Here is a 19007-nt window from a genome sequence, read left to right as displayed (position 1 = left end):
AATTTTAAAAAGAAAAACAAATTTAGAGACTTAAACTACCTAATTTCAAGACTTATTCTGGGCTTCCCTGGTGACTCAGATCATAAAGAATCCACCTGCAATACAGGAGACATGGGTTTGAGCCATGGGTTGGGAAGATCCCCTGCAGGAGGGCATGGCAACCCACCAGTATTCTTGCCTGGAGAATCCCATAGACAGAAGAGCCTGGTGGGATACAGTCCATGGGGTCACAAAGAATCAGACACCACTGACGTGATTTAGCACACACACAGATGAGTAAAACAGAATCAAGAGTTCAAAAATCAGTTAACACATATATTGATCAATTGATACTTGGCAAAAATGCTCATGTAATTCAATGGGAAATGAAAACCTTGCAATAAATGGCACTGGAATGACCAGATCTCCAGGGAGAATAGGGAAGAAAAGAACTTTAACTTTTATATCACACAGGAATTAAAATCATCAAAATGGTTCATAGAACTAAATTTGTAAACTCAGTTCAGCTCAGTAGCTCAGTTGTGTCTGACTCTTTGTGCCCCCATGGACTGCAGCATGCCAGGCCTCCCTGTCCATCACCAACTCCCAGAGCTTACTAAAACTCATGTTCATTGAGTCGGTGATGCCATCCAACCATCTCATCCTCTGTTGTTCTCTTCTCCTCCAACCTCCAATCTTTCCCAGCATCAGGGTCTTTTCCAGTGACTCAGTTCAGCTCAGTCACTCAGTCGTGTCCGACTCTTTGTGACCCCATGAATCACAGCACTCCAGGCCTCCCTGTCCATCACCAACTCCTGGAGTTTACCCAAACTCATGTCCATCGAGTCAGTGATGCCATCCAGCCATCTCATCCTCTGTCATTCTCTTCTCCTCCTGCCTCCAATCCCTCCCAGCATCAGGGTCTTTTCCAATGAGTCAGCACTTCACATCAGGTGGCCAAAGTATTGGAGCTTCAGCTTCAGCATCAGTCCTTCCAAAGAACACCCAGGACTGATCTCCTTTAGGATGATATGGCTGGATCTCCTTGCAGTCCAAGGGACTCTCAAGAGTCTTCTCCAACACCACAGTTCAAAAGCATCAATTCCACCAGCCCAGGTTGGATGCATGAGACAAGTGCTCGGGGCTGGTGCACTGGGAAGACCCAGAGGGATCGGGTGGAGAGGGAGGTGGGAGAGGGGATTGGGATGGGGAACACATGTAAATCCATGGCTGATTCATGTCAATGTATGGCAAAAACCACTACAATATTGTAAAGTAATTAGCCTCCAACTAATAAAAATAAATGGAAAAAAATGTATATTTACCAAATTACTGTCATAATTAGTTTGATGGGATGGTTTTCCCTGCTCCTGGAAAACACAGATTCAAGCCTGTAATTTTTTTCAGATAGAAACTATTAAAGTTATAAGCATATTCACTGGTTAAAAAAAAAAAAAGCGTCATTTCTTCGGTGCTCAGCTTTCTTCATAGTCCAACTCTCACATCCGTACACGACCACTGGAAAAACCATAGCCTTGACTAGACAGACTTTTGTTGTTAAAGTAATGTCTCTGCTTTTTAATATGCTGTCTAGGTTGGTCATAGTTTTTCTTCCAAGGAGCAAGTGTCTTTTAATTTAGTGGCTATAGTCATCATCTGCAGTGATTATGGGGCCCAAGAAAATAAAGTCTCTCACTGTTTCCATGGTTTCCCCATCTATTTGCCAGGAAGCAATGGGGCCAGATGCCAAGATCTTAGTTTTCTGGATGTTGAGTTCTAAGCCAACTTTTTCACTCTCCTCTTTCACTTTCACCACAAGGCTCTTTAGTTCTTCTTCTCTTTCTGCTATAAGGGTGGTGTGATCTTATATCTGAGGTTATTGATATTTCTCCCGGCAGTCTTGATTCCAGCTTGTCCTTCATCCAGCCTGGCATTTCACATGATGTACTCTACATGTAAGTTAAATAAGCAGGGTGACAATATACAGCCTTGATGAACTCCTTTCCTGATTTGGAACCAGTCTGTTGTTCCATGTTCAGTTCTAACTGTTGCTTCTTGACCTGCATACAGATTTCTCAAGAGGCAGGTCAGGTGGTTTGGTATTCCCATCTCTTTAAAAATTTTTCAGTTTGTTGTGGTCCACACAGTCAAAGGCTTTGGCATAGTCAATAAAGCAGAAATAGATGTTTCTCTGGAACTCTCTTGCTTTTCAATGATCCAGTGGATGTTGGCAATTTGGCCTCTTGTCTCTGCTTTTCTAAATCCAGTTGAACATCTGGAAGTTCACGGTTCTTGTACTATTGAAGCCTGGCTTGGAGAACTTTGAGCATTATTTTGCTAGCGTGTGAGATGAGCACAATTGTACGATAGTTTGAACATGCTTTGACATTGTCTTTCTTTGGGATTGGAATGAAAACTGATCTTTTCCAGTTCTGTGGCCACTGCTGAGTTTTCCAAATTTGCTGGCATATTGACTGTAGCACTTTCACAGCATCATCTTTTAGGATTTGAAATAGTTCAACTGGAATTCCATCACCTCCACTAGCTTTGTTCATAGTGATGCTTCCTAAGGCCCATTTGACTTTGCATTCCAGGATGTCTGGCTCTAGGTGAGTGATCACACCATTTGTAAGCTACAGTGGTACAATGTTAGAAACTATAGTATTTTATATATGCATTTAGAACATTTGAAAATATTTTCTTTTAGAAGAAAAGAGAAAATTTCTGACCTTAGGTAAAGATTCTTAAAGACAACACAAAGACATAAGCAAAAAGAAATTCTAAGAAGCTAGATTTCATCCTGGTTAAAAACTTCTTCCCATTGAATAATACCATTAAGAAAATGAAAGGCAATCTGAAGGTCAGGAGATAATATTTACAAATACATGTCTGATAAAAGATCTATTGTACAAAGAACTCTTGCAACTCATTAACAAGAAAACAACCAAAAGTTGTTTTTTTTTAATTGTCAAATGTTTTGAATAGACACTTCACAAAAGAAGATATACAAATGGCCAAGAAGCCCATAAAAAGATGCCAACCCTGTCAGTCATCAGAAAAATGCAAACTAAAACCATATGAGATACTATTACGTACCAAATAAAAGAGTTAAAAAGAGTTAAAATACCAAATATTAAGTGTTGCCAGGATGTGGTAAAAGTAGAATTCTCTTGAATTGCTGATGGTAATAGCGAATAATACAATCACTTTGGAAAATAGTTTGGGATATTCTTAGGAAGTTAAATATACACTCACCATACAATGCAGCAATTCTACTAGGTATCAACCCAAGAGAAATGAAACCATGTCCAATCTAGATGTGTATAAGCATATTCATATCAATAATATTTATAAATGCCAAATATAGGAAACAATTCAAATGTTCATCAGCTGATAAATGAAGAAACCAACTGTCATATATCCATACCACTAAGCATGGTGTGTGCGCGTGTGTTCTGTCGTTCAGCCGGATTCAATTGTTTGCGACCCCATGGACTGCAGCCCACCAGGCTCCTCTGTCCGTGAAATATTTCCAGGCAAGAAATACTGGAGTGGGTTGCCATTTCCTCCTCCAGGGGTCTTCCCGACCCAGGGATTGAAACCTCGTCTCCTACGTCTCCTGCTTTGGCGGGCACATTCGTTATCACTGCATCACCTGCGAAGCCTTAAATACTATATGATTATATTTAATTGACATTGTAAGAAGCAAAACTCTAGTGACAGAAAGCATAGTCCACACGAATGCATGTGGATGCACTCAATTCCTTTGAATGAATGAATGAATCAACTAATCAATCTCCATCCCTCCCTCTTCCTCAACCTTTCCCTCACCAACACCTCTTTACCCTTCTCTATATAAAATATATATACACACACATGAAAACATAAATATGTATTTTGATATATGAATATACATTTCTATATTGACACATATATTATAAACAATATAAACACACATACACACATCCTATTGATATTGTTTCCTTAGAGCAACCCTGACCAATACACAACCAAATGCAATGCACAGATACTGATTGTATCAAGTGTAACAATAGCTATTTAGGACACTGTTTTTAAAAAATTAGAAAAATTTGAATATTAGAAAATAGTGTTGTATTGACATTAAATCTCCTGGGCATCATGATGAAATTAAAGTATTCTTAGGAGACACAGGCTTTCCTGGTAGTTCAGATGGTAAAGAATCTGCCTGCAATGTGGGAGATCTGGATTCAGTCCCTGGGTTGGGAAGATCCCCTGGAGAAGGGAAGGGTTACCCACTCCAGTGTTCTGGCCTGGAGAATTCCATGGACAGAGAAGCCTGGCAGGCTACAGTCCAGGGGGTCGCAAAGAGTCAGACACAGCTGAGTGACTTTCACTTAGGAGATACAAGCTGAAGTGTTTAGGAGAGAAATGCACAGAGTCTAATTTACTTTCCAGTGGCTCAACAAAAAATATAGAAATAAATACTTATATATTTATGTGGTGCAATTTTCTGTATGACTGAAAAATTCCAAAACAAAAAGCTGGGTGGGAGGAAGAAAACAGATTTTAATAAGGTCAGAAAAAATTAGGTATGATTCATTATTCAAACATTCCAAAAAGGAAATATAAACTGCAGACTATTCAGACAAAGAATATTATTAAGCACTAAAAACAAATGAACTATCAAGTCATGAAAAGACACGAAGGAGTCTTAAACACATATTACTAAGTAAAAGAAGCCAATCAGAGAAGACTACACACAATATAATTCCAACTCTATGACATTCTGGAAAGGAAAATCTTTGGGGACAGTAAAAAGATTAGTGGCTGTCAGAGGCTAGGGGAAGGGAAAGATAAATAAGTAGAGAACAGAATTTTTAGGGCAGTAAAGTTATTCTGCGTGAGACTGTAGTGGTGGATACGTCATTATACATTTGACTACACTCACAGAATGTACACTATCAAGCATGAACACCAGTGTAAACTATGGACTTTGAGTGATAGGATGTGTAAATGTAAGTTCATCAATTGTTTAAAAAAAAAAAAAAAAGTGCCACTCTTGTATGAGAAGTCAATTCTGGGGAAATCTACAGGAGGAGGAGACAGGAGGTATATGGAAACATTTAGTACATTCTGATCAGTTTTACTGTGAGCCTAAAACTTCTCTGAGAAATAAAGTCTATCTTTTTAATTAAATAGACTTTTAAAAAACTGTGAATGACTCCAGTAAAAAACTTCAAACAGACAAGAAGAACTATATTAGAAGATCCACACTAATTAGAAAATTCAGGACATAACCAAAGTTAAATATGAAGGGTAGCATGGACCTAGCAGGAAAGTAAATATCAACAGTGAATTAACTTAAAAATGTTAACCATAATTGTATTCTCAAGATATTTCACTATCAGAAATATAGGGAAATGGAAACACATTTCCATGCAAAAACTTTTACACAAATGTTCATAAAGTACTATTTATAAGAGCCCAAAATTACAAACAACTCAAATGTCTATGAACTGATAGATGAATAATAGCCATATATTCAAACAATGAAATATTATCAGCAATGAAAAGGAATAAAGTACTAACACAGGGCAAAACATCGAAGAACCTCACAAATGTTAGGATAGGCCAAGAGATGAACCACAAAAGACCACATGGTTCATATGATTCAGTTTATATGAAATGTCCATATGGGCAAATTCATGTGGAAAGGAAGTAGGTGAGAGGTTGAGTATGTTGTTGTTGCTCAGTTGCTCAGTCATGTTCGACTCTTTGTGACCCCATGGACTGCATGACAGGCTTCTCTGTCCTTCCCCGTCTCCCAGAGCTTGCTCAAACTCATGTCCATTGAGTCAGTGATGCCATCCAACCATCTCATCCTCTGTCACTCTCTTCTCCTCTTGCCCTCAATCATTCCCAGCATCAGGGTCTTTTCCAATGAATTGGCTCTTCACTTCAGGTGGCCAAAGTATTGGAGCTTCAGTTTCAGCACCAGTCCTTCCAATGAATAGTCAGGGTTGATTTCCTTTAGGACTGACTGGTTTGAGTCTAAGGGACTCTCAAGAGTCTTCTCCAGCATCACAGTTCAAAAGCATCCATTCTTCCATGCCCAGCTTTCTTTGTGGTCCAATTATCACATCCTTACATGACTACTGGAAAAACCATAGTTTTGACTATAGGAACTTAATTGGTAAGTAATGTCTCTGATTTTTAATACACTGTCTAGGTCTGTCAAAGCTTTTCTTCCAAGAAGCAAGTACCTTTTAATTTCATGGCTGCAGTCAGCATCCACGTTGATTTTGGAGCCCAAAGAAATGAAATCTGACACTGTTTCCACAATTTTCCCATCTACTTGCCATGAAGGGATAGGACTGGAGGCCATGATCTTAGTTTTCTCAATGTTGAGTGTTAAGCCAGCTTTTTCACTCTCCTCTTTCACCTTCATCAAGAGGTTCTTTAGTTCCTCTTCACTTTCTGCCATTAAAGTGGCATCATCTGCTTATCTGAGGTTATCATATTTCTCCCGGCAATCTTGATTCCAGCTTGTGATTCATCCACTTCTGCATTTCGCATGATATGCTCTGCATATAAGTTAATTAAGCAGGGTGACAATATACAGCCTTGATGTATTCCTTTCCTAATTTTGAACTATCGCTCCATGTCAGGTTCTAACTGTTGCTTCTTGTCCTGCATACAGATTTCTCAGGAGGCAGGCAATGTGCTCTGGTATTCCCAGCTCATCAAGAATATTCCACAGTTTGTTGTGATCCACACAGTCAAAGTCTTTAGTATAGTCAATGAAGCAAAGCAGATATTTTTCTGGGAATTCCCTTGCTTTTTCTATGAGCCAGTATATGTTGGCAATTTGATTTCTGGTTCCTCTGCCTTTTCTACATCTAGCTTGTACATCTGTAAGTTCTCCGTTCATGTACTGTTAAAGCCGAGCATGAAGGATTTTGAGCATAATCTTGCTGGTATGTGAGATGAGTGCAACTATATGGTAATTTGAACATTGTTTGGCATTGCCTTTATTTGGAGTGAAAACTGACCTTTTCCAGTCCTGTGGCCACTGCTGTGAAAGTGTTAGTCACTGAGCCGTGTCTGACTCTTTGTGACCCTAGGGCCTGTAGCCCACCAGGCTTCTCTGTCCACGGAATTTTCCAGGCAAGAATACTGGAGCAGGGTGGCCACTGCTGAGTTTTCCAAATTTGCTGGCATAATGAGTGCAGCACATTAACAGCATCATCTTTTAGGCTTTTAAAAGCTCAATTGGAATTCTATCACCTCTATTAGCTTTGTTTGTAGTAATGCTTCCTAAGGCCTACTTGCCTATACAGTCCAGGATATCTGGGTCTAGGTGAGTGACCACACCATCATAGTTATCTGAGTGACTAAGAGCTTTTTGTACAGTTCTTCTGTGTATTCTTGCCACCTCTTCTTAATATCTTCTGCTTCTGTTAGGTCCATACCATTTCTGTCCTTTATTGAGCCCATCTTTGCATGAAATGTTCCCGTGGTATCTCCAAGTTTCTTAGAAAGACCTCTAGTCTCTCCCATTCTATTTTTTTCTTCTCTCATTGCATTGTTTCCTGGAGAAGGCTTTCTTACCTCTACTAAAACTTGCTATTCTCCGGAACTCTGCATTCAGTTACATATATCTTTCCCTTTCTCCTTTGCCTTTCACTTCTCTTCTTTCCTCAGCTATTCGTAAAGCCTTCTCAGACAACCACTTTGCCTTCTTGCATTTCTTTTTCTTAGAGATGATTTTGGTCACAATGTTATGTACAATGTTATGTACACTGTACATTATGTACAATGTTATGTACAATGTTATGAACCTCCGTCCATAATCCTTCAGGCTCTGTGTCTAACAGGTCTAGTCCCTTGAATCTATTTGTTACCTCCACTGTATAATCATAAGGGATTTGATTTAGGTCATACCTGGGTGGCTTAGTGGTTTTCCCTATTTTCTTCAATTTGAGCCTGAATTTTGCAATTGGGAGCTGATGATCTGAGCCACAGTCAGCTCCAGGTTATTTTTGCTGACTGTATAGAGCTTCTCCATCCTTGACTGCAAAGAATATAATCAATCTGATTTCAGTACTGACTAAGGTGATGTCAGTACGCCACCAGATGATGATGTCCATGAGTAGAGTTGGAGTGATTGCCAGTGTGTACAGGGTTTCTTCTTGAGGTGATGGAAATTATCTAAAATTAAACTGCAGTGTTGATTGAGTAACTTTTTAGATATACTAGAAACCATTGAATTTTATACATCAAATGAGTAAATGTATGATATGTGGCTTTTTTTATCAATAAGCTGTTAAAAAGAGTGAACTGAGGTTTACAATTGTGGGTATATACATGTGAATGTATCACCCAGATTAATATCAGAAAGGGGAAGAAAGGAGAAAACGAAGAACAAACTTAGCCCAAGTTAGCAAAAGGAAAGTGAAAGTGAAAGTTACTCAGTTATTTCTGACTCTTTTTGACCCCATGGACTTTGTCCACGGAATTCTCCAGGCCAGAACACTGGAGTGGTATCTGTTCCCTTCTCCAGGGGATCTTCCCAACCCAGGAATTAAACCAGCGTCTCCTGCATTACAGGTAGATTCTTTACCAACTGAGCTATCAGGGAAGCCTAGCAGAAGGAAGGAAATAATTAATTAGAAGAAAACTAAATGAAGCACAGAATAGGAAAACAATAGTAATAAAAAAAGACAAAGCTAGAGTTTGGATTTTTTGAAAAAAGAAAATGAATAAATCCTTATGAGGCTAATTAAGAAAAAATAATAACAGCCAAGACTCATAATCAGAAATAAAAATGGGAAAAGTTACAATTGATGCAAAAGAAAAATTTTAAAACTCTTATGAATAATTATATGGACAAACTAGAAAAAAAGATAAATTCCTACAATCTACCAAGACTGAATAAATAGAAAGCCTGAACCAATGACAAATAAAGAAGACTATATAAGCAATCAAAAGCCCTCCAATAAAGAAAGTCCCAGGACCAGATGACTTATCAGGTAAATTCTACCAAATACTTAAAGAAGAATTAGTACCAATCCACCTTACAGTCTTCCAAGAAAAAGAAGACACAACACTTCCAAACCAATTTTATTAGGCCAGTATCAAATAAAGCCCAAGAAGACACTACAAGAAAAGAAAACTACAGGCCAATATCCTTCATGATCATGCATACAAAAAGTCTCAACAAATATTAGCATACTGAAATCAACAGTGCATCAGAAGGATCATACATCATGAGTAAGTGGGATTTATCCCTGGAATGCAAAGATGTTTCAATATTGATATACCACATTGAGAGAATGAAGATAAAAATCACACAATCATCTCAATAAATGCAGAAAAAGTATTTGATGAAATTCAACACCATTTCATGACAAAAATTCTCAACAAATTAGGTATACAAGAAACTTACCTCAACACAGTGAAGACCATAGATGTATGAAAAGCCCACAGCTAATATCATACTCAATGGTAAAGAGGTAAAGATTTTTCCTCTGAGATCAAGAACAAGGCAAGGATGCCCACATCCACCACATCTGTTTACCATAGTACTGAGTGTACTAGTCAGAGCAGTAATGCAAGAAAAGGAAATTAAAAATATCTAAACTGGAAAGGAAAAAGCAAAACTCTCTGTTTGCAGACAATATGATATTGCATAAGGAAAACACTAAAGACTACATAAAATACTGCTAAAACTAATAAATGCAGTAAAGTTGCAGAGTACAAAATCAACATACGGAAATCAGTGCATGTTATACAATAACAATGAACTATCTACAAAGGAAATTAAGAAAATAATCCTAAAATTGCATCAAAAATCATAAAATGCTTAGGAATAAACTAAGCCAAGGAGGTGAAAGACTTGAATGCTAGAAACTATAAAATATTGATGAAAGAAATTAAAGACATTAGTTAATAAATGAAAAGACATTCCTAGCTCATGGATTGGAATACTTCATATTGTTAAAATGTTTATTCAACCCCAAAAGATCTATATATTCAATGCAATCCATACCAAAACCCTAATGGCATTTTTCTACGTAAATAACAAAAACAATCCTAGTAGTCAAATAACTAAAAGCACAGATGACAAAAGCAAAAGTAGACAACTGGGATTTTATCAAACTGAAACGCTTCTGCACAACAAAGGAAATCACCAACAAGATGAAAAGAAAAGGCATACTATGTAATGGAAGAAAATATTTGTAAGTCATATATCTGATAAAGAGTTAATATAGAAAATATGTAAGGAACTCCTACAACTCAATAGAAACAAAAATCAATGACCCATTTAAAAATAGGCAAAGGAACTGAGTAATCACGTCTTCAAGAAGACACACAAATGACCAACAAGTAAATGAAAAGGTACTCAGCATCACTAATCATCAAGAAAATGGAAATCAAAACTACAATGAGATATCACCTCTTACCAGTTGGGGTTATTTTATATATATATACAAAGTGTTGGCAAGAATTTGGAAAAACTGGAACCCTTGTACACTATTATAGGGATGTAAATTGGTACATCCACTATAGAAAACAGTAAGGAGGTTCCTCAAAAAATTAAGAATAAAACTATGTTATCCAGCAATATCACTTCTGCATATTTAACAAAAAGAATGAAAACTTTGAGGAGATATCCAAACTACTGTGTTAATTGCAGCATTATTCACAATAGCCAAGACATGGAAGAAACTTAATGTCCATCGATAGATGAATGACTTTAAAGATGTGAGATAGATAGGTACACACACACACAGAGGAATATTTTTCAACCTCAAAAAAGAAAGAAATCTTTCCATTTTCAACAACATAGATGAACCTGGAGGACATACACTAGTGAATAAGCCATATCCAAAATGATAACCATTACATGGTCCCACTCTCATGAGGAACCTAAAATGGTCAAATTCATAGAAGCAGAGAATAGAATGATTTTTGTCAGGGGCTGGGGAAAGGGAAACAGGGAAGTATTGGTCAAAGGATAGAAAGATTCAATTATGCAAAATGAATAAGTCCTAGAAATCTACTGTACAATATAGCTTAGTGCCTATAGATAACAATACTGCTTTGTAAACTTTAAAATTTGCTATGAGGGTAGATCTTACATTGTGCTCATATTACAAAAAACAATAAACAATGATAAGGGGGGAGGAAGGAAACTTTTGGAGGGGACAGATATGTTTATACCGTCAATTGTGGTGATGGTACACTGTATATACCTATGTGCAAACTCTCCAAGTTGTATATATATAAGAATCTATGTTCTCTAAAAACATCAAAAGACTAGATTATAAAACCCATGAGAGTTTTGTTCTCTTCTCTATGTCCAGCACCTATGAAGTATAAATAAATACTTGTTTAATCAACAAATAGGAAATAAAACACAAAACTAGTCAAATAAAATTAATAACACGATTGAACTCTTGAAAACAGGGCCCCGTACTGTATGTTCAGGAAGCACTATCTGTAATCTTTAAGGAATCACTTGACACTTGGAGAACTTCCATAACCTTTAAGTAACAAAATGGACAATGTTTCCAAAGGAAAAGAAAACACCTATAGATCAAGGAAATCTGAACTGAATTTTTGAGCAAGTGTGGCCATCCAAGTTGTGACCGTTAGGAAACATGATGACATTTTTAATCCAGTGCTTGACCAAGTGGTCTTGCTGGCTGATGGATTTACAAAAATTCTCTCCTAGGGATCAAAACAAATAAACAAACAAACAAACAAACACACTTACAGCAGGATAATGAAGTGGACTGTTGGCTTATTCCAGATATACTGACTTGAATACATATATGTCCCTGAAGTCCTTTTATTTAATAGGTCAACTATAGAAAGACTGTTTCTGTTTGATAATTGACCCAGAAAATCTTCTATATGTAAGAATAATATGGGGTTCACCCACCATCATAGGAGCATGTGCCTTTGAGTTTTTTCAGGATTGATGAGTGATTGGCACTTCCCCATTCTTCTTACTCTAATTCTCCAATATTCATATCACACAAGTTGTCAGGGTTAAGATTAAAATTGTTAGGGTTGAGGATTCATTCCCCTACTCTCTGAAAAAAAAAAAGTCAAATCCCTTGGGAGACACATCTAAGAACCTGTGGCTCAGATCCACTAAACAAACCTATCTGAATGGCTCATTGAAGAAGCTTCTAATGTCCTGGGATTTTATTTCCAACACATAAGAATTCATAATATATTCAAAATAAATTGATTATGATCTTTAAATTACAACTTTTAGTTCATTCATTTTATACCAATGTCATATGTAAACAAATGTCTAGTATCTGTACATTTTCCTCGTAACTCACTAGTTACAGAAATCTTTTCTTTGGTAAATACCTTGTAACCAGGGCTACCCATTAATCCATCCTTTCCATGTCTTCCTGGTTCTCCCTGAAAAATAAGTACAAGTATTTTAATATATTTTGACACTAATGTTTCTTTTTTAAATGAAGATAGTACAGGATAAATTTTGTTTAATGTAAATACTTAAGAAAATTTTCCATCAAACTCACAGCACGTCCAGGAAGGCCAGGAAAACCAGCATTCCCCTTTTCACCTTTTGCACCCTGTTTTTAAAAACAAACAAAAACAATCCTTACAAGAAGGTTTTTATATTCCAACTCAAACTTAAATAGGAAAGAAAGATAATTTCCTCGTGGACTGATAGAATTCATGGAACCACAGCTTGTGTTGGCCCTGCAGCTTCGGGCAAAGCACTATTTTACCAGGACACAACATGACATTGAGAATAAGATGGATACAGAATTACTAAAAGCATCTTAACACAGAAACCACGTCTAGGCAGAATTAAAAAGAAATGTGTATCTTAAATATAGAGAAAACATAATTTCCCTTCGATGAGAAAAAATAAGGTTCTCAATGGACACACTGTTAAGCAGCTACTACTTCCAAGTAATCTCCCTCTATAAATATTTTGAAAGTTCAGAAGGGTCAATAACACAAAGTATTCTTATAGAAAATCAAGTTTAACAGTCAATAGTCATTTTCCCATTATTTCGTTGTTCTGAATAAACCTCACAGAGAAAGGCGAAAAAAGCTAATTGCCAGAACAGTGGACTGGGACTGAAATTTCAATTTTCTGTTTCCATTATATTGAAAGTTCAATAAGATACTCTGTTTGGGGATTTAAACTTCCCTTTTTGCCGTAAAATCCAGGTGATCCTTTATCTCCTTTGGGGCCCATTTCACCCTAAAAGACAAAATATAAATCCTGAGTTTTAGAGAAGTATTTAGTATTTCTCTTATGGATTAAAGAAAAACACCAATTATACACAGTGGAGTTTACTACGCTAACATCAAAATAAAATAGAAATAAAATTATTTAAAGTTTATTTACAAAAATCTTATATCCCAGGCTTTATAAAACAAAAGCAAGGAAAAGTGAGGGCATTTGTTACTCTAACAGGGCTTTATATGATAAAGGTTAAGAAAATTTCTGTATAATCAAAGTTACTCAACAATTTTTAAATACTGTAAGATTTATGGCTGAAAATTTTAAATGAAATTTGTAAAAGCTTTATGTAAACTATATATTAATCTTAACCTAGTAACTTAATATATGAGCATTTATTGATAGCACATTTATAACATAGAGTACTTTCAACTTGAAGTAAAATGCAATATTGCTTAATTTTATAAAGAACAGATTTCTTCAACCTTTGATCCTGGTATTCCATGAAGCCCAGGAAAACCAGGAAGTCCACGGTCACCCTGAAAATAAAACAAATTAATTAAAGAAAACACATTTCAGCCTAAAAATATCAACATATACTCTTCCACCTCATTATTGACAAAATCTACTGGAAACAAATCTGCAAACAGTTAAATATACATCTATACTAAAACCCTGTCTCTATAAAAGACTAATCCTCTTTTAGCAGAGTTTCATTTATGATCAGAGAAGGAGAATATGACAGGCCAGGGGAATCTCATCAACAGCCCTTACCCCACCCTTAGAGAGCAGTCATCTATTCTAAAAACACCTAGACTCTTATGTGGCAAGACCTAGGACTTAATGGAAATGGCCAAGAGCTAATATTCTCCTCAAGAGAGCCATCCTCTGACGTCCCAGCACAGTGAGGATAGACCTGAGATGAAAGTCTAGGATTCTGTAGAGAATTTTTCTCCTATTGCTGATCTCAGTAAATTGTTCGTAGTAGGTGTCTATTCACATGTGTCTATGAAGGGGGAAGGACCTACATGATCTCCAGAAGAGGAGAGACAGAGAAAATCACAGCAGCTTGGTATTTGGTGACATAATTTTAATACTTATTTCTGTGGGACTTAGTGCTGATGTCTTAGCTTCAAAAATCTTAATTGCCAAGACACAGTTTCAAGAGAAGTCCAATGGCTCACTCAGCAAGATTTAGGTTAATTCACATTTATTTAAGCAAATTAAGACACTGCACACAAAAAAGTTATGATTTCCTTAGCTGTCTGGTAGAGAGAGAAGAGGATGTGACCAGTTATCTATGATAAATGTTATTCTTAAAAATCTCAATTTTAATGAAGGTTGTTTATTCACACGTTTTAAAGAGTTGACAGTTATTCAAGGCATAGAACCCTTGAAAGGCAACTCTTTCCACCCTAAATTCCAACTCACCAAATCACATGGTTACCTTACTGCCCCATTTTTCAGTTCCCAGCACTAAGTTAAAGGTGAGAGAACCACCTGTCTGAATTGAGACAACAGTTGAAGGCAAGGTAGACAAAGATACACTCTTGATAAGATGGAACTTAGCTGGGTAATGAGTACTTAATAAAAGTACAAAAAGAAGGGTAAACTGAACTCCCTTCAAGGATGAACCTAGTCCCACCTAAGAATTCCATTCTCTGACTACTTATAGAAGACACCATCATCAAATTGGTGATGTTTTCCTGGAGATAAGATAAACCAACCTTGGATGAAGAGAGAAGACCAGTAAAATTAACCCATACTGGAACCAAGAAGACATAAAATCTTAACAAAACCACCCTCACGTGCATAAGCAAGATTTTTAAGTAAAATTAAAAGGCACAGCATCCATATTAATATCCAGCAATGAAGAGGGGAGGGGCAGAGAAACAGTAAAATGCTTGGAGGCGACTAAGGCAATATCTACAAAATACAAAACACAAGAAAGTGCAACTCAAACCCTATATACTCAGCCAAGTAGTGTCCAAGGTTTAAAAGCAATAGGTGGTAAAGAAGTTGTAAAAGTAAGCCAGTGTCTATCTACAGTGGTTCTGTAATGTGAAAGACAAATGCTGCTGGGTCGGCGATTGAGCAGTTGAGTCATCAGTTACTGCAGGACAGGTGAGCCTAAGTTGGTTAATATAGAAATTTATCTACTAGGAAATAGAGGCTGCCAAATAATAATATAAAAAAAAAATAGATGTGGTGGTGGCTCTGAGGCTAAGTAGTGGATAGTGAAAAATAATTGTTGGAGGTTGGAAATACAGTGATTTATGTAATACAGTGAATATTTAATGAAAACTTCGCTTGTAATAAACTGCTAAGGCAAAGAATGCATCCAATGAACTTAGCTAAAGAACCAAAAAACAGAATGACAGTATCATGAATCAACTGGTATTGGCTGCACTTGAAAAGGGGACTAAAAAGAGATCAGTTCAGAAAAGAATCAGCCAGTTTGCAAGCTGCAATGAAAAGAACAGACCAAGTCTAAAAATACTGGGATGGGGAGAATACACCTTTTCACCCCCATCTCTAATAGGCAAATAATGAAATTGGAGAAGGCCTTTAAGAAGTTCAGTCAAAACACAGCCTCTGAGAAGAAACAGCTCAAGTGTGTGGCCCTAAAAGCCATTCTTAGTTCAGTCAGTTCAGTTCAGTCGCTCAGTCGTGTCTGACTCTTTGCAACCCCATGGACTGCAGCACACCAGGCCTCCCTGTCCATCACCAACTCCGGGAGCTTGCTCAAACTCATGTCCATTGAGTCAGTGATGCCATCCAACCATCTCATCCTCTGTTGTCCCCTTCTCCTCCTGCCCTTAATCTTTCCCAGCATCAGGGTCTTTTTCAATGAGTCAGTTCTTCACATCAGGTGGCCAAAGTATTGGAGTTTCAGCTTCAGCATCAGTACTTCCAATGAATATTCAGGACTGATTCCCTTTAGGATGGACTGGTTGGATCTCCTTACAGTCCAAGGGACTCTCAAGAGTCTTCTCCAACACCATTTTTCAAAAGCATCAATTCTTCGGTGCTCAGCTTTCTGCAGAGTCCAACTCACATCAATACATGACTATTGGAAAACCCGTAGCTTTGACTACATGGACCTTTGTCGGCAAAGCAATGTCTCTGCTTTTTAATATGCTGTTTAGGTTGGTCATAACTTGCTCCAAGGAGCAAGCCTTCAATTTCATGGCTGCAGTCACCATCTGCAGTGATTTTGGAGCCCCAAAAAATAAAGTCTCTCACTGTTTCTGCTGTTTCCCCTTGTATTTGCCATGAAGTGATGAGACCAGATACCATGATCTTAGTTTTCTGAATGTTGAGCTTTAAGCCAACTTTTTCACTCTCCTCTTTCAACTTTCAGCAAGAGGCTCTTCAGTTCTTCTTCACTTTCAGCCATAAGGGTGGTGTCATCTGCCTATCTTAAGTTATTGATATTTCTCCTGGCAATCTTGACTCCAGCTTGTCCTTCATACAGCCCAGCGTTTCTCATGATGTACTCTGCATATGAGTTAAACAAGCCGGGTGACAATATACAGCCTTGACTTACTCCTTTCCTGATTTGGGAACAGTCTGCTGCTCCATGTCCAGTTCTAACTGTTGCTTCTTGATCTGCATACAGATTTCTTAGGAGGAAGGTCAGGTGGTCTGGTATTCCCATCTCTTGAAGAATTTTCCACAGTTTGTTGTGGTCCACACAGTCAAAGGCTTTGGCATAGTCAATAAAGCAGAAGTAGATGTTTTTTGGAATTCTCTTGCTTTTTTGATGATCCAATGGATATCGGCAATATGATCTCTGGTTCCTCTGCCTTTTCTAAAACCAGCTTGAACATCTGGAAGTTCACGGTTCACATACTGTTGAAGCCTGGCTTGGAGAATTTTGAGCATTATTTTGCTAGTGTGTAGATGAGCAATTGTGCAGTAGTTTGAACAGTCTTTGGCATTGCCTTTCTTTGGGATTGGAATGAAAACTGACCTTTTCCAGTCCTGTGGCCACTGCTGAGTTTTCCAAATTCGCTGGCATATTGACTGTAGTACTTTCACAGCATCATCTCTTAGGATTTGAAATAGCGCAACTGGAATTCCATCACCTCCACTAGCTTTGTTTGTAAGTGATGCTTCCTAAGGCCCTCTTGACTTTGCATTCCAGGATGTCTGGCTATAGGTGAGTGATCACACCATCACGGTTATCTGGTTCATGAAGATCTTTTTTGTATAGTTCTTCTGTGTATTCTTATCACCTCTTCTTAATATCTTCTGCATCTGTTAGGTCCATACCATTTCTGTCTTTTATTGAGCCCATCTTTGCATGAAATATATCTCTTTGTATATCTAATTTTCTTGAAGAGATCTCTAGTCTTTCCCATTCTATTGTTTTCCTCTCTTTCTTTGCATTGATCACTGAGGAAGGCTTTCTTATGTCTCCTTGCTATTCTTTGAAACTCTGCATTCAAATGGGTATATCTTTCCTTTTCTCCTTTGTCTTTCATTTCTCTTCTCTTCACAGCTATTTGTAAGGCCTCCTCAGACAGCCATTTTGCCTTTTTGCTTTTCTTTTTCCTGGGGATGGTGGTGATCCCTGCTTCCTGTACAGTGTCATGAATCTGTCCATAGTTCTTCAGGCATTCTGTCTGTCAAATCTAATCCCTTGAATATACTTGTCATTTCCACTGTACAATTGTAAGGGATTTGATTTAGGTCATACCTGAATGGTCTAGTGGTTTTCCCCACTTTCTTCTATTTAAGTCTGAATTTGGCAATAAGGAGTTCGCAGTCTGTGCCACAGTCAGCTCCCAGTCTTGTTTTTGCTGACTGTATAGAACTTCTCCATCGTTGGCTGAAAAGAATATAATCAATCTGATTTTGGTATTGACCATCTAGTGATGTCCATGTGTAGAGTCTTCTCTTTTGTTGTTGGGAGAGGGTATTTGTTATGACTAATGCATTTTCTTGGCAAAACTCTATTAGCCTTTGCCCAGCTTTGTGCACACCAGGACCCAGGAGAAATGAGCAGTGACCCCACAGGAGACTGACCCAGACTTGCCCGTGAGTGTCCAAGAGTCTCCAGTGGAGGCACGGGTTGATGGTGGCCTGTTGCAAGGCTGGGGGCACTGAGTGTAGCAGTGCATGCATGGGACCTTTTGGAGGGAGTCACCATTATCTTCAATTAACTGCACCATAGTTTGGCCCTGGTAAATAACAGGGAGGGAACACAGCCCCACTCATCAATAGAAAATTGAATTAAAGATTTACTGAACATGGTCCTGCCCATCAGAACAAGACCCAATTTCCCCCTCAGTCTCTCTCCCATCAGGAAGCTTCCATAAGCCTCTCATCCTTCTCCATCAGAGGGCAGACAGACTGAAAACCACAATCACAGGAAACTAACCAATCTGGTCACATGGACCACAGCCTTGTCTAACCCATTGAAACTATGAGTCATGCTGTATAGGGTCATCCAAGACAGATGGGTCATGGTGGAGAGTTCTGACAAAATGTGGCCCACTGGAGAAGGGAGTGGCAAACCACTTCAGTATTCTTGCCTTGAGAACCCCATAAACATGAAAAACTATTCCCAAATTCTCTAAATTAGTAAAAGTTGCATCAAAACATTCTCTCAAGCTGGACATGATGGCTTCATAAGAAGAAACTACTACTTATTAATAACTAATCAGTGAATGCAGAAAGGGCCATGACTAAAATAAAATTGTGGATGATGCTACAGGCTGGAATCACAAGTCAACAATAAAAAAATTACAAATAAATATTTGCTGTTGAGAGAATTATTCTACCAAAA

At 37.7% G+C, this 19007-nt stretch overlaps 1 protein-coding gene across 3 annotated transcripts in view; it reads right to left on the bottom strand.

Moving 5' to 3' along the window:
• The window catches only part of COL21A1 (collagen type XXI alpha 1 chain), a 214792-nt gene that overhangs the window by 59333 nt on the left and 136452 nt on the right, over positions 1-19007 (bottom strand). For all 3 annotated transcript variants that reach the window (XM_043907044.1, XM_043907043.1, XM_043907045.1), the window contains 4 exons: positions 13696-13749; positions 13175-13228; positions 12531-12584; positions 12355-12408 (listed from right to left, as the gene is read on the bottom strand). In XM_043907044.1, the coding sequence (XP_043762979.1) occupies positions 12355-12408; positions 12531-12584; positions 13175-13228; positions 13696-13749 (216 nt within the window). The remainder of the gene's footprint in view (positions 1-12354; positions 12409-12530; positions 12585-13174; positions 13229-13695; positions 13750-19007) is intronic.

The sequence above is a fragment of the Cervus elaphus genome, chromosome 7 (genome assembly GCF_910594005.1).
Source record: "Cervus elaphus chromosome 7, mCerEla1.1, whole genome shotgun sequence".
NCBI classification, from domain to species: Eukaryota; Metazoa; Chordata; class Mammalia; order Artiodactyla; family Cervidae; genus Cervus; species Cervus elaphus.
This window is presented reverse-complemented; position numbering and strand designations above follow the sequence as displayed.